The sequence below is a fragment of the Ceratotherium simum genome, chromosome 4 (genome assembly GCF_057802395.1).
Source record: "Ceratotherium simum simum isolate JZ-2026a chromosome 4, ASM5780239v1, whole genome shotgun sequence".
In the NCBI taxonomy this organism is placed as follows: Eukaryota; Metazoa; Chordata; class Mammalia; order Perissodactyla; family Rhinocerotidae; genus Ceratotherium; species Ceratotherium simum.
This window is the reverse complement of record NC_141903.1, coordinates 72,422,422-72,437,015: the sequence shown is the minus strand read 5'-3', so window position 1 is coordinate 72,437,015 and position 14,594 is coordinate 72,422,422. Positions and strand designations below refer to the sequence as shown.

At 39.5% G+C, this 14,594-nt stretch overlaps 1 protein-coding gene across 4 annotated transcripts in view; it reads left to right on the top strand.

Moving 5' to 3' along the window:
* The window catches only part of CAST (calpastatin), a 118,956-nt gene that overhangs the window by 74,496 nt on the left and 29,866 nt on the right, over nucleotides 1-14,594 (top strand). For all 4 annotated transcript variants that reach the window (XM_087430013.1, XM_087430010.1, XM_087430012.1 and 1 more), the window contains 10 exons: nucleotides 1,405-1,473; nucleotides 2,653-2,751; nucleotides 4,522-4,602; nucleotides 5,214-5,249; nucleotides 5,965-6,057; nucleotides 6,192-6,281; nucleotides 7,608-7,709; nucleotides 11,387-11,470; nucleotides 12,449-12,496; nucleotides 13,246-13,341. In XM_087430013.1, coding sequence (XP_087286139.1) covers nucleotides 1,405-1,473; nucleotides 2,653-2,751; nucleotides 4,522-4,602; nucleotides 5,214-5,249; nucleotides 5,965-6,057; nucleotides 6,192-6,281; nucleotides 7,608-7,709; nucleotides 11,387-11,470; nucleotides 12,449-12,496; nucleotides 13,246-13,341 — 798 coding nt within the window. The remainder of the gene's footprint in view (nucleotides 1-1,404; nucleotides 1,474-2,652; nucleotides 2,752-4,521; nucleotides 4,603-5,213; nucleotides 5,250-5,964; nucleotides 6,058-6,191; nucleotides 6,282-7,607; nucleotides 7,710-11,386; nucleotides 11,471-12,448; nucleotides 12,497-13,245; nucleotides 13,342-14,594) is intronic.

Below are 14,594 nucleotides of genomic sequence, written 5' to 3'. Positions count from 1 at the left end.
TAAATGATGTGGTTTGAAAACTGGATAGATTGAAGGCAGAGGGTTAGATCTATGAGAACAGATTTAAAAATGTAATCCAAATTTGAAATTTTATACTAGATATAAATTAGCCAGGGTTATCAGTCAAATGTGGACAGTAAAATTAGGAGATGCTTATCTGGAATTCTGTTGGGCATTGACCTGTGCTGGAACTTGTGGCAAATCATTTCACTTTGCCTCTGATTGGTCTCCCTTAAAATGGGATTGATCACATCTGCATTTTTTTTAGTATGTACTGTGTTTAAAGCACTGTGGTCTGACTCTGCAGGACACCTGGGCTGCAGGCTGGCCCTTCTGGGGGTGGGGAGAAGACCGTATACCTGGGGCTGCAGTTTGAGGCGGATTAAGACAGGCCCCCACAGGGAGCTCTGTGGTGAGGAACAGAGGGATTCTGTCTGATTTGGGGAATCCACAAGGAATTGAGTTAGGTGTGGAAGGAAGGCTAGGATTGCAGGCTTGCAAAGGCATCAAGGTGGTACATCGTATACTTTTGGATACAAAGTGCATTCCAGTGTGGGTGAAGCACAAGGGCAGTGGGTGGTGGGGACTGTAAGACCAGAAAGTCGGGTTGAGGCGCTGCTGTGGGGAATGCTAAGGTCAGTTTATACACGTGGTAGTGATTCAGCTGGCAGCGATCAGCAGTGGAGATTAGAGAACAGATGGGGTGATGATTAAAACCAAGCTGCAGAAGGATTAAGTGGCCGTGGTGGGTGGAATGAAGTGCAGTAGAGCTAGGAAGGTGGAAGACTGGTCAGGGGCTGCTTCCGTAGTCCTGTGAGTCCTAACTTAGCCTAGAATAGACCAGGGGTCAAGTAAGATAGTGGCGAGCAATGCAGGAGGCATTGCAGTGGTAAATCTTGGCAGAGACTGAAGAAGCAGCAGCTCGAAGAAGTGGACACTTATTGAAAGAATTCATGGATGTTGCAAAGACTGGCAGTAGGCCCTGGGAGAAGCCACCAAGAGTAGTGAAGAAAGGGACAGGCAGTTCTGGATTCAAATCTTGGTCCTTCTGTCCTTTACTGCGTGACCTGGGAAAAGTTATTTAACCTCTCTGAGCCTTGCTTTCCACATAAGTACAGGAGATTAATCTTATTTATGCTGTTCTGAAAAAGGATATAACACACACAACATAGTGTCTGGCACAGAGCAGAATTTCAGTATGATCAATTCTATTCATATTATAATGAATTCTTTTTTTATTGAAATAACTACATAACATAACTAATAACATAACTACATCATGTTCACCCCCAAAAGTCTAGTTGCTGTCTGTCACTGTTGAATTCATTTTTAAATATGTAATATTATTGAATTTTATAAAGGTATGTGAGAAGGAGTTTTTATTTCTCTCTAAACACCCACCAGAAAAAAGAAAGTAAATCATTAACGTCGGCTGTACCAGTTGAAGCCAAACCAGAAAAACCATCTGGAGAGGTATGAGGATTGCAGTACATTTCTACATAAGATATTTATTCATAGTCTCTATATTTATCATGATCTGATTTCTTGAGGACAAACGATACGAGGTGGGGGTAACTTAAAAGACCTTTTTAATAAAGTATTGTTTCAAGCTAATATGACTGAGTTGAAAGTGTGATTTTCTCATGTATATTTATAACATTTTGTATTATAACCCTCTGTTCTGAAAACTCCAGTTATATCTCAGGGAGTTTACATTCCAGTTTCTCTCCTGCAAATACAGCTTCTTTCACCAGAGGTATCACTAAAGAATGTCAGGCAGTTATTCATTTTGAAATTCCTGACTGAATCCGTCTAAAGCTAACAGGCCCCAAATTCTATTACATGATCAAGTGAGTCCTAAAATTCTAGTGGGAACATAGTAGTTGCAAAAAAATTTTAAACAATCATTTCAATCTGAGTTAAATAGTAGTCTTTCCCCAAATTGTTGTTTTCCCCTTTAAATCTGGATTATTCTTCTCAATGAATCATTCTTAACCTCAAAAATATGATGGAGGTACTCTTTCATTCATTATACTGATTTAAGTCCATATTGACAGAGTAAATTGTCACTTCTTGTAAGTTTAACATACCTTTCAGGGAATTTCTGTTTTGTAAACATTTTTGGGCAAAGAAGTGAATAAAAAAACACAAATGAATGAAAGAACACAGGGCAATCCATTTTTGAAATGGATTCCATTTGGAAGAGGTGCTATAGAGAGATTTTGTTGTGGTTCTTTCTATATATAACTATGGAAAACTATTGATAAGCAATAAATACGAAGCATTTCTCCTATTGAATATAGTAACATGGTCATAATTCTTTGTATTTTGTTTTGTCTTTTTTTTTAACTGTCAGTTCATTGGACTGGCAGCTTTAATGAACCATACATTTGTTCATGTAATTAATGCCTTTAGACTTATTGAAACTATGATTCCTACCTGAATATGACTTTTTATCTTTCCAACCTAGAATCTGTACTTTGGGGCTTTAAATGATAAGGTCTATTAGATACCAGATTTTAAAGATTTTGATATTTGAAGAACTTTTGATGTTTTGTATTTTTCTACACAGAATGGTTTTTTTTTAGTTAAGTCAAAAGTGAAATATATGTAACACATAACTTTTAAATATCTGCTCTCTTTCTTTTCCAGTCAGGCATAGATGCTGCTTTGGATGACTTAATAGACACTTTAGGAGAACCTGAAGGCCCTGAAGAAGATACTACAACATATACTGGACCCGACATTTCGGTGTGTGATCTTGATGTCTGTAAATATTCATACTTAATGGGTAGGAGAGGGGATAGGCCATGATGTCATGGTCATGATGCACAAAAGAATACCTCGTGTTCTGTCACTTGGAGAGAAACAGGCTGATGTCAGTATCATAATAGCAACTAAAAATTAGTTTTGGGGATGGAAAGGGTTTGTCCTGTGGTAGCTATATTATTACATTGATTCAGCGAACATTTACTCATTGTCTGTGTTGAGACTGGCGCTGGGATACAGGCTACTGGGTCACAAAGACCTATTTCTCTTCTCGAGATTTAAGTCCAGTGGACTTGAACTTATTTTGATTTCCAGATATTTTCCCATCCTATGGCTTGAACTTATTTTGATTTCTAAGTATTTACCACCCTCAGTTCATCCCTATTCCTAATTCCTAAAAAGCAATAAAATTATATGTTCCTTCATATTAAAAAAATGCCAAATTGGAAGAAAATGTTTGCAACAGATGTAACAAAGGATTTGTTTCTAGAATTTATGAAGAATTTTAAAAGTGAGAAAAAGATAACCCAATAGGAAATTAGGAGAAAACTTGATTGGCCAATAAACAAATAAAATGAAGATCTCCCTAGTAATTAGGAAAATGATATTAAGTAGAGAGATACCACTTCACACTTACCAGATTGGCAAAAGTGAAAAGTCTAACTGCTCGCCTAGAGATGGCGCATGCTGAAGATGTGCATACTTGTCAATCTGCAATTCCACATCTACAAAGATTCCCTGGGGGGGCGGCTCGCCCGTGGGTACAAGGAGTTATAAGAACAGGTGAAACATTGGGAAACGATTTTGTTCGGCAGGAGACAAGATAATATAGTGGAATACTTTATAGAGGATAAAATGGATTATTTGTGTACCAACATGAATATATTACAAAAACATTATTTTGAATAAAAATAATACATTGCAGAATGATATATAGAATATGATGCCATTTATATAACATTTGAAAATATGCTAAGTAATGCTGTATATTGTTTGTGGATACCTAACATGGAATAATTGTTTTAAAATATGCTCAACTTTAAGTGGATGGAAATGAAAAAGTTCAGAATGGTGGCTATCTCTGGCTAACAAGGAAGGGGTGTGGGGTTGGAGAGGGCTACACAGGAGACATCACTGTGTCTGATTTCTTTCTTAGAAATCACATAAGAAATAACTATAGATCTGATAGAATTGGGTGTTGGGTTATGTAGAAATTCATTTTATTAACTCCACTTTTGTATGTATTAGAAATATTAGATAATGAAAAACATTTGAAATGTATTTTAATATAGGAATGAAATTTAATATAATGGTTTGAATATTTTCTAACATTACATATGGGTTAAGCTAATAAAATTTGGGCAAGTATATGTATAAACTTAGAATTTCAGAGTTGTGTAAAGTACAGTCATGTGCTACATAATGACATTTCGGTCAAAAACAGACTGCATATACAATGGTGGTCGCCTAAGATTAGTACCATATAGCCTAGGTGTGTAGTGGGCTGTACCATCTAGGTTTGTGTGAGTACACTTTATGATGTTCACACAACGATGAAATCGCCTAATGATGCATTTCTCAGAATGTGTCCCTGTCGTTCAGTGATGCCTGACTGTATTGACTTCTTAATGATTTATATTTCATCTCAATAGTTCCCTGAATAGTGAAATAGTACTTTGGTTTCAGAATATACATATGACATTCTCAGCTAATTAATTACATAATATCCCTGTGTGTGTGATTTTGTTCCAGGAACCAATAAGTTCTTCCTACCTAGAGGAATTGGGTAAAAGAGAAGTCACACTTCCTCCAAAATATAGGGAACTTTTGGCTGTAAGTTAATCATTTACTTTTACTTTACTGTTTCCTTTTTGGAATGTAATTTTTATCACATCAATATATTCACAATTTTTTAAATTTAGAAAATATAATGGGGCATGTGAAATTGTCATTGCTGTGATGCTCACTGTATTAGTTTGCTAGGGCTGCCATAACAAAGTACCACAGTCTGGATGGTTTAAACAACAGAAATTTATTGTCTCACAGTTCTGGAGGCTAAAAGACTGGAATCAAGGTGTGGGCAGGGTTGTGAGGGAAGGATCTATTTTAAGCCTCTCTCCTTGGTTTGTAGATGGCCGTCTCCCTCTGTGTACGTATCTTCACATCGTCTTCCCTCTATGTGTATTGGGGGGTTCAAATTTCCCCTTTTTATAAGAACACCAGTCATATTGGATTAGGGCCCATCCTAATGTCTTCATTTAACCTTAATTACCTCTTTAAAGGCCCTATCTCCAAAAACAGTCACATTTTGAGGTACTACAGGTTAGGACTTTAACATATGAATTTGAGGAGGACACAATTCAACCCATAGCACTCACTGAGCAATACATTTTGCCATTGTAAGGATTAATTTTGTCTTCTCATCAAATTAATATTCATTTCAGAAAAAAGGACTCACAGGGCCTCCTCCAGACTCTCCGGTGAGTTTACATAAATGTCTTCTAAAATTCAAATTAACATTTTTTATATCTTTGGTTTGGGGATAGGACTATTAATTCTATATTTTGGGATTATGACTAATCTCTAAATCGGTTGAAGTTTCCATCTGTTCAGAGAACAGGGATGGGCAGGGGGGTTGTTTCGTTGCTCGTTGGTTTCACATGTTTTTTGAGGGGAAGAAGAATGGAGCCAAGAAAGCTTGAGGATAAAATAATGTTTTTTTTTTTTTTTTTTAAAGATTTTATTTATTCATGTTTTTCCCCCCAAAGCCCCAGTAGATAGTTGTATGTCGTAGGTTCACATCCTTCTAGTTGCTGTACGTGGGACTCGGCCTCGCGTTGGACGGAGAAGTGGTGCCTCGGGGCGCGCCTGGGACCCGAACCCGGGCCGCCAGCATCAGAGCGCACGCACTTAACCGCTAAGCCACGGAGCCGGCCCGAGGATAAAATAATGTTAATAAAAATAGAACGAGGAGATCCTAACATGTAATATGTTTACAAGAGGACAACAGGAAAATAATATTTCTTGAGTACCCATTCCCTTCCAAAGATTAGCTTTCATCTGTTATTTCATTAACATATCTCATTTGGTGGTAAAGGAATTACAAAAGTACATTCTTCATTTGCTGGGTCTGTAATCCGATTTTTCACTTGAATGGTTCCTATGTGTTACCCATCATGGTGCCTGTTTCTTTAGAAACCTGTGGGGCCCGATGATGCCATAGAGGCCTTGTCTTCTGACTTCACCTGTAGTTCTCCTACCGCTAGTGGACAGAAAACCGAGGAAGAGGTATTGTTTTCAGTATAATTGGGGGCACTTGTTAAAAACCATCTCGAACTTTAAAACAACAACTTTTTAGTTCTGGTTACTACAATTAGATTTTCATCATCTATAAGTCTAAATTTTTGTATTTTGTTTTTCAGAAATCTGCAGGAGAGGTTTTAAAAGCTCAGTCAGCCACGGTCATCAGAAGTGCTGCTCCACCCCAGGAGAAGAAAAGAAGGGTGGAGGAGGTATAAATAATTACTTCTTTGAAAATAACCGTAGTCCACCTGACAGCAGTTGCTTTCCTGAGGCTGCTCTCGCTGATTCAGGACAATCCTCCTAGTGTATTACACGTGATGAGGAGCATCCTCCCCCCCCAGGGTCTGTGTGGATTAGTGAAACCAATCAGGGTGATAGCAGTCATCTCCAGGCAGGCCTTCTTTGTTTCTACACACGCTTATGGGTGGTTTCAGCCCAGTCTTCTTGGTCATGAAACAAGACTGTCTCACCGTTACAATACACAGATGGGCAGGACACCAGAGAAATCCCACTCTTGGAACAGAAAATTTCAACTTGATTTCCTAAAGGAGTTTGAGCCCTGTGAGTCACTAGAGGGATGTTGTTGTAGTTGCTTCTGTCTACCTTTCTTTTGTTTTTTTTATAATTTTATTTATTTATTTATTTTTCCCCCCAAAGCCCCAGTAGAGAGTTATATGTCATAGCTGCACATCCTTCTAGTTGCTGTATGTGGGACGCGGCCTCAGCATGGCCAGAGAAGCGGTGCGTTGGTGTGTGCCCGGTATCCGAACCCTGGCCCCCAGCAGCGGCGCGGGAGCACTTAACCACTAAGCCACGGGGCCGGCCCCTGTCTACCTTTCTTAACCACAATCAGCTATGACTTAATTCTCACAAATCCTAAAAGGTGGTCCTGCAGCTCTGGGCTGGTGGAGAAAATAGTCCCATGTGCGAACAGTCATGATAATGCCAGGAGCAGTTTCTGTGGGGGCTGCTCTGCCTCCCCCTCCGGGAGTGGGCAGTTTATTTTTATCTGGCTGGCTGGGAGCGGTGGTGAGCACCACACCCCTGGGAGTGGGAGTTCCTACAGCAATCAACCATAGAGCCTTCGGAGGAGAAGGCAGTGGCCGCTTCAGGTTTCCCTGCCTCCTGGGCTTAGCTGTTTTCCTAAACGACAGAATAGTCAAGAGTCATTTTTAGAGATGCAGTTTTAGAAAAACAGGATAGTCACAGTTTACTTCTTGCAGCTTTTATTTTGATAAGAGTATTTTATAGTAACTATTGTTATAGTTCTAGCTTGCTCATAAGGGGTGAAGAGTGCCCCAGAGAGCACTGTTACTGTAGTAAGGTGTCTTAGCTCCAATTTTCACTCACTGGTAAGTTCTTTTTTCTTTCTCTCTTTTTGCTAGGTTTCAAACAAAAGGGCCTTCCTACGTCCTTCCTCAATCCACGTTTCATCTTCTAGATTTAGAATTTATATTTCACCAAGAAGTGGATGGATTGTTTAGGCTGAGGAGATGTTCTCTTTTTTAATGTACTGAATTTTTCCTTTTTAACAGGATGCAATGAGCGATCAGGCCCTGGAGGCGCTCTCAGCTTCGCTGGGCAGCCCGAAGCCAGACCCTGAGCCCGACTTCAGCTCCTTTAAGGAGGTTGATGAGGTACTGACGTTGGAGTTCGTATACAAAGCCTGTTAGTCTGCAGGTTACGAAGCTAAGTGCATCACACGTGTAGAGAATTCTCACGCAACTTCTATTTTACTGGAGATTAAAAATGAACTCCTCTTCGTTCTGCCTTACTTTCAGAGTCTGGTTAATTTAGATATTTATTGCTGGGTAATTAGCAACCAAGAAGGATATTTAATTGTCTTGTAAAACATCTGGAATTTTAACATTTAAAGTGAACGCTAATCTCCTTTGCCAAAGCTTAAATGACACCTGACTACATGAGATAACACGGAGGCCGTGGCCTGCTGAGAAATAGGTTTGTCTGCTCTCTTGGAAATTGGAAACTTGTAATTGCAGAAGGGTTCCAGGTGCTTCTCTTTATAAGGAGAGAGGGAGATGGCTGTGGATGGGGTGGGGAGAGCCTTCTTTTTATAACGATTGGGAAAGATGTGAAAATCTTGTCTCAAATTAGAATAAAATCAACAATTCTCTGTCACTGGAGTTCCTGCGTGTTAGAGTGTGATGCTAGGAGTGTTTATCCCACCCACTCCAAGATCTTAACTAGCCTTCTGAGCCATAGTAAGTTTGTATTTGGTGGAGGAGAGTTTTAATATTAAATTTCAATTTTTTTTTTATTTTTTTTATTTTTTCCCCCCAAAGCCCCAGTGGATAGTTGTATGTCATAGCTGCACATCCTTCTAGTTGCTGTATGTGGGACTCGGCCTCAGGATGAACGGAGAAGCGGTGCCTCGATGCGCACCCGGGATCTGAACCCGGGCCACCAGCATCGCAGCGCACGCACTTAACCACCAAGCCACAGGGCCGGCCCTTAAATTTCAATTTTTAAAGAATTTTTCAACTGAGTCCTCTGGGGAAAGGAGGAAGGAAAGGAGAGAGTTGCCCCAGGGGCATTCCCAACAGGGAAGTAGTGAGGGGACATGGAAATGCAGCCTGGGGACCCTCAGGAACCACCATTCTATCAGATCAGGGAGAGGAGCTGGCAGGTGTCGCTGTCACAATGCTGCTGCCTCTGCTGTGTCACTTCCTGTTCTGAGTCACTGGGGAAGGTGAGTCTCACCGACCGCCAGCCACTCTCCCTGAGTCTGGGACTGCCCTGGTCCAAAATGGGCCAATTTCTATCTTCGGCTTTCTTTGAGGCCTCACCGGGCGCAGCATGGCACGACAAGCTTTGTGAAGGCGAACACAAGGGAGCAGGGGAAGCAGCCCTTGTCCTCCAGGACCAAGTAATGTATCGGGAAGAGAGGAAACTTGATTAAAACACAGGGGGAGAAGCACACTGTGCTTGGAGCAGCCAGATGGATGAAATGTCTCAAGGGAAGGGTGGTCCTGGCAGAACCCTGGTGGTGTCAGGAGACCAAGTTGAGTTGTGGTTCCACCACCAGAGGCTACAGGGCAGCCTGCCAATTGCCTTTTGACTCAGGTTTTTTTAACAGATAATTAGGGTGATTTAAGATAATTTGAGGAGAGAAGGTGTAAACTTAAATCCCAGGACACAAAGAGTCTTAGAGTGACTAAAATCAGATAAGAAGATGTAAAAAACGTTACATAAATATAACTTATAAGTAGTTTGGGTTAACTAGTTTCGGGATGCATATAAATGTGTTAAATCTCCTCTAGAAAACTTCAGCAACAGTAAACTGAAATTTTAACAAAAACAACTATTTTTTTCCACTCTTTCCGGTAGTTTCCACTTTCTTTTCCACTAGTGTTCCTTTTCAATTATCTACAAAGTGTAAATATTTCCTAAGAAGATCTTCCAATCCTCTGGATTATTAAGTTGAATTTTTAGTACCTGATGGCAAATTCACTACTTCCTGGATAATAGTCTGATGTTGTGATAGGGCTCATAAAAGTCAATATCCTATAGGAGTCCACAGCCACTCCAGTACATTCCATACCAGAGAGCTCCCTGAGGAAAAACTACGTAACGCTTCAGAGAAGAGGTCCATGCCTACTTGTCATTCTTATAATGTATCATAACATAAATACTCTATAATGATACCTCTATTGATCTTCCCCATTTCTATATGTAGTTACCTAGTCTGGCGCTATTTCAATTCAGTACACATTTGTTTTCAATGCTTACAGTGCAGGCATTTAAAGACTACCTAGATCAAAGAGGAATAGAAAGGATCTAGCTGTGCACATGACTCTCATTGTCCACAAGCCTAAGTGTAGTGGAGAGGACAGTCTTATCATACAGGTGACCCTTGACTTTCATGAAGGCAGATTCATAGGTGGAGACCCCACAAATCTCTGAATTGGGGAGTACCACTACATAACAGGACTTCCTCCATAGGCTACAGTGGAATATAGCTGGAAATGTGTGGGAGGGGAACCTTTGATCCCTTAATGAGGGTTGTTATTCTATAGAACAATAAAACTAATTCCAAAGCCTGGAAGAGTGCCTGGCTCATTAAAAGTGCTTAGTATTTTTTAAATTGATTAATCCACTAATCATTCAATGGAGAGCTACAGTCTTAGTTTGAGATGTCCATGGGAGCAGTAGATTGAGCTGGAATTTGCTAAGTGCCACTCCCTTTGTGCCCAGGAACTCCTTCGTTTATGATTTAAATCCATGCCTTGATATAGGTACAAATTATTATGTCATGGAACTTCATATTACTCACCAGTAGTTTAAAATGCAAATGTTACACCCTGGAAGCCAGTGATCCACTATGGAGCTACACTTTTATTTTTTTTTTTTTGTAAGGAAGATCAGCCCTGAGCTAACATCCATGCTAATCCTCCTCTTTTTGCTGAGGAAGACTGGCTCTGAGCTAACATCTATTGCCAATCCTCCTCCTTTTTTTCCCCCAAAGCCCCTGTAGATAGTTGTATGTCATAGTGGCACATCCTTCTAGTTGCTGTATGTGGGACGTGGCCTCAGCATGGCCGGAGAAGCAGTGCGTTGGTGCACGCCCGGGATCCGAACCTGGGCCGCCAGTAGCAGAGCGCACGCACTTAACCGCTAGGCCACGGGGCTGGCCCTACACTTTTATTTCTAATGCAGTTGTTTATTGATGGTTCAGTAATCCAGTGAAATCCCGGTGTTATTGAAGGGAGTCCTTTTAAAAGAGGTAAAACCAATTATCCATGGATCAGCCAAGATTTGTGTTGAGATGATTCTCCCATTGCAGAGCTGTGTGTAACATTCATGAGAACTGGTTGTTTTTTCCCTCTTAGATAATTGCCTCATTGAGAAAGACAGATGAAACCTGTGAAAATAATTGCAACTGACTTCTGCACTGTGCTTAACTGTCTCAGAGAATGTTTTGTTTACTTTTCTCTGGTGATCCTTACAAGTCAGTCAGCTAGGTAAAAATTATTAGTAGCCCCATTTTACAGCTGTAGAAACCAGCCAAAGAAGGACATAAATGGCTTCCCAAGGTCATAGAGTACCTGAGAGCAGGGCAGGGGCGCTTCCCCAGGATTCCTGGCTGTGTTGTTTTCCCTCAGTCACCCCCTACTGCCTTCCTCACAGTCCTCGCCATGGTCTTCTGCTTTGTAAACTACAAAAAGTAGTTTTTCAGACACTTTTGTCTGATTTGATCTTCTCACCACACCCATGAAGTACATAAAGTAGTATCATCTTATTTTACATGTATTATTCAAATGTTTATTTTTTTTTTTTCCTCCACTTTTGTCAGGCAAAAGCCAAAGAAGAGAAAATAAAGAAGTGTGGTGAAGATGAGGAAACAATCCCATTGGAGTACAGATTAAAACCAGCCACGGTACATTGTTAGCCACGGTGCATAACAGCAGCTCACTCCTCTTGCCTTCACATCATGTTTTGTCCTGTCTGTCCCCATGATGCTTAAGGACATGTCTGTCCCAGTTCAGATATTAACTCGGAAAACCCTGAACCGTTTCTTCTCTGCTCTCTACAGTTGGATCCTTTAAGGGATGGTTTCCTAAATAGTTACCATGTGGTCATTAAACTTCCCACACATTCAAGTGTTTCACCTGTTAACAAGGCTTCACATAGATCCTTAACCTTAAAGCAGAAGGAACAATTTGGGAATAATTTTTTCTCTAACTGCTATATGAATGAAAGCACCCTAGATCTTCGAGGTGGTAGATACAAATGTACAACGATTTACCAGTATCCTCAGTCAAGGTGGTTTTGTTGATGGTGGTTTTGGTTTGAGGTGAGGATGGTGGACTAACTCTTGCAATTATATTTGTAATTTATCATTGAAATAATATACATAAACACATGATGGAAAATAGTTGCGATCCTTATATATGCTTATATATGGAAAGTTTCTCATTTTTAGAAATATTCTAAATGGTGAAACCTCATATCCAGTAAACTAAAACAGTATTGTAGGAATGACATCTACCTCTGCACCCTGGGTTGGAGAATTGAGAATTTTTTTAAATCTTTCACTAGTGTAGCTCTATCTTTCTTGCCAAAGAACTTTTTTAAAAATTCTATTCCTTTATCCAATAGATGGAAAAAATTTTTCAGTAACTTTTCAAGAAAAGTAAATGTGCATTATACTCGATAACATTTGGTCTTTTGATTTTTACAGGTCAACTCCTTCTTCTGATACTTCATAAAAAATAAATCTGAAATACAAATTCACTCAAATATAAGAAAAAAAGCTCTCCCCTCATATCCTGAAATTCCCTAAAAACAAACTTAATGGGACATGAAAGCAAAATTTTCTATTTCATTTTCAATGAATTTTCAATTTCATTTACAGGATAAAGATGGAAAACCACTATTGCCAGAGCCAGAAGAAAAACCCAAGGTTAGGAAATAAGTTTTTTCTCATACTTAAAAAATAATAGAACTATGAAGTATAAATTGAGATAATTCCGACAGACTGGATTTCACTGTGGAGACTTGTATGTCAACCTGGTATTAAGGAGAGGCGGAGGGGTTATGTAAAAAGCCCAAGGTCACACAGCTAGAAAATAGCAAGGGCAGGACTCAGAACTCAGGCTGTCCAACTCTGCAGCTCATTCTGCCATAGATTAGGGTATGTGGAGATTTTGACTAGTCACAGTAAACAAATAATAATACTTCCCACCTGAAGAAACTGTAGGGGTAGCAGAACTTTCCTGCCAAACCCCTACATAGTCATAGGAAAGGAGTATAGCATCCATGTTTTCTCTGACTTACTCAGAAGGGAAGTCATTAGGAAGTAGAAAAAAACAATCACATAGAAAAAAAAAAAAACTATACAAATCTTCATAGAAAAGAACAGGCAATTTTATTTGAAGAAAATGACTGTGAAATTGAGGAATCAGGAAAACTTTAGACTAGATAAACCATTAATATTTTTGTGGTACTGAGGTGTTTAATATTCCTTATTTGTGCATGACGTTTATCTTACATTGGTAAATGAACAATATGCCCTATATAAATTAGCTTTTGGTTTTAGAACCTAAAATATGACCTAATATCTGTTAACCAGAAAAAAATTTTCTCTATGAAAGCTTTTTTAACAGAGTAAAAATAATCACTGCATCATATACAGTGTTTCTTATATTATAGCTCCTGAGTGAATCAGAAATCATTGATGAACTTGCAGAAGATTTTGACCAGTCTAAATGCAAAGAAAAGCAATCCAAGCCAGCTGAAAAAACAGAGGTAAAAATACAAGTCTCTAGTTTGGGCTATTTTCTTACGTTTTTCTATAATCTTAAAAATGTGAGACCGAAACTATTTTAGTGTGAAGTAATTGATAAAAAGGCCCATTATGCCATCTTTTTTTATGGGCAGTTTGCCTTTTTCTAGACGTGCTTTTTCCAGCTGACCATGATATTCTTGCAATTTAAGTCCTGTAATTAGTCCTTCAGGAAAGCATTCACACCCATGCTTTCCTTTCTATTCCTGCTTCTGTCACTGACCTAGTGAAAGTTGTCATCGCCACATACCTCCAGATGGCAATGGCCTCTGTCTTCAGTCTCATTCCAGTCCTTGCTGTATGTCCACCAGAATTATTCTGTCCCGAGCACATTTGTAGCACATCATTCCCCTGCTCCAACCCTCAGGAGCTTCCCAGTCCCTAGAAAATCAAGTTCCTGCTAATGTCTTCTGCTCCAGCTTCCTTTCCTACCAAGGTGTGTCCTCGCATCACTAAACTGTGACAGTAAGTGCTTGTGTGTCTCCACGGCTTTTCTCATGTGGTTCCTTCTGTCTGGAATAACCTTCCCTCCTAATTCTAGATTAACTAAAATTGTAATCATCCTTTAAAGCTCTGCTAAAGTATATGGCCTTTGTCTCTTGCTTTTTCCTGCCTACACCTTACTACCCTTCCAACTCTTATTGAGCAGAATGCAACACGCCAAGGGGTCTTTCATTCTTTCTTTATACGTCACTGTTAAGGCATGTTACCAACAAGGTTCTGGCTGTGTTGGTCTTCACCTCTAACATTTATACACAGTTTTAAATAGATAGTGATCTCCTTGAAAGACCTCATACCCTATTAATGATCATCTACGGAGCATCTTGCCTATAGGGTAGGCTTTCGTAAATGTCTGGAATAAAGGCAATTTGTTTTAAATTTTACTCTTGTGATAAAGTAAGATAGCACAGTGGTTCTCAAACTTTAGCATACATCGGGATCACCTGAGGGTCTGTTCAAACGTAGACTGCTGGGCCCCACCTCCAGAATTTCTGGTTTAATATGTTGGGGTGGGGGCCCAAGAATTTGCATTTCTAACAAGTTTCCTGGTAGTGCTGAGCTGCTGGTCCAGGGACCACACTTTGAGAACCCCTGGGATAGCATTACTAACTTGCATTTGTACATAAAATTTACAAGGTATTCTTAGATATATAAAAAAGATGTATTTATATAAAATATTGCATTATATAATTGGTATATTATTTTATTATATATG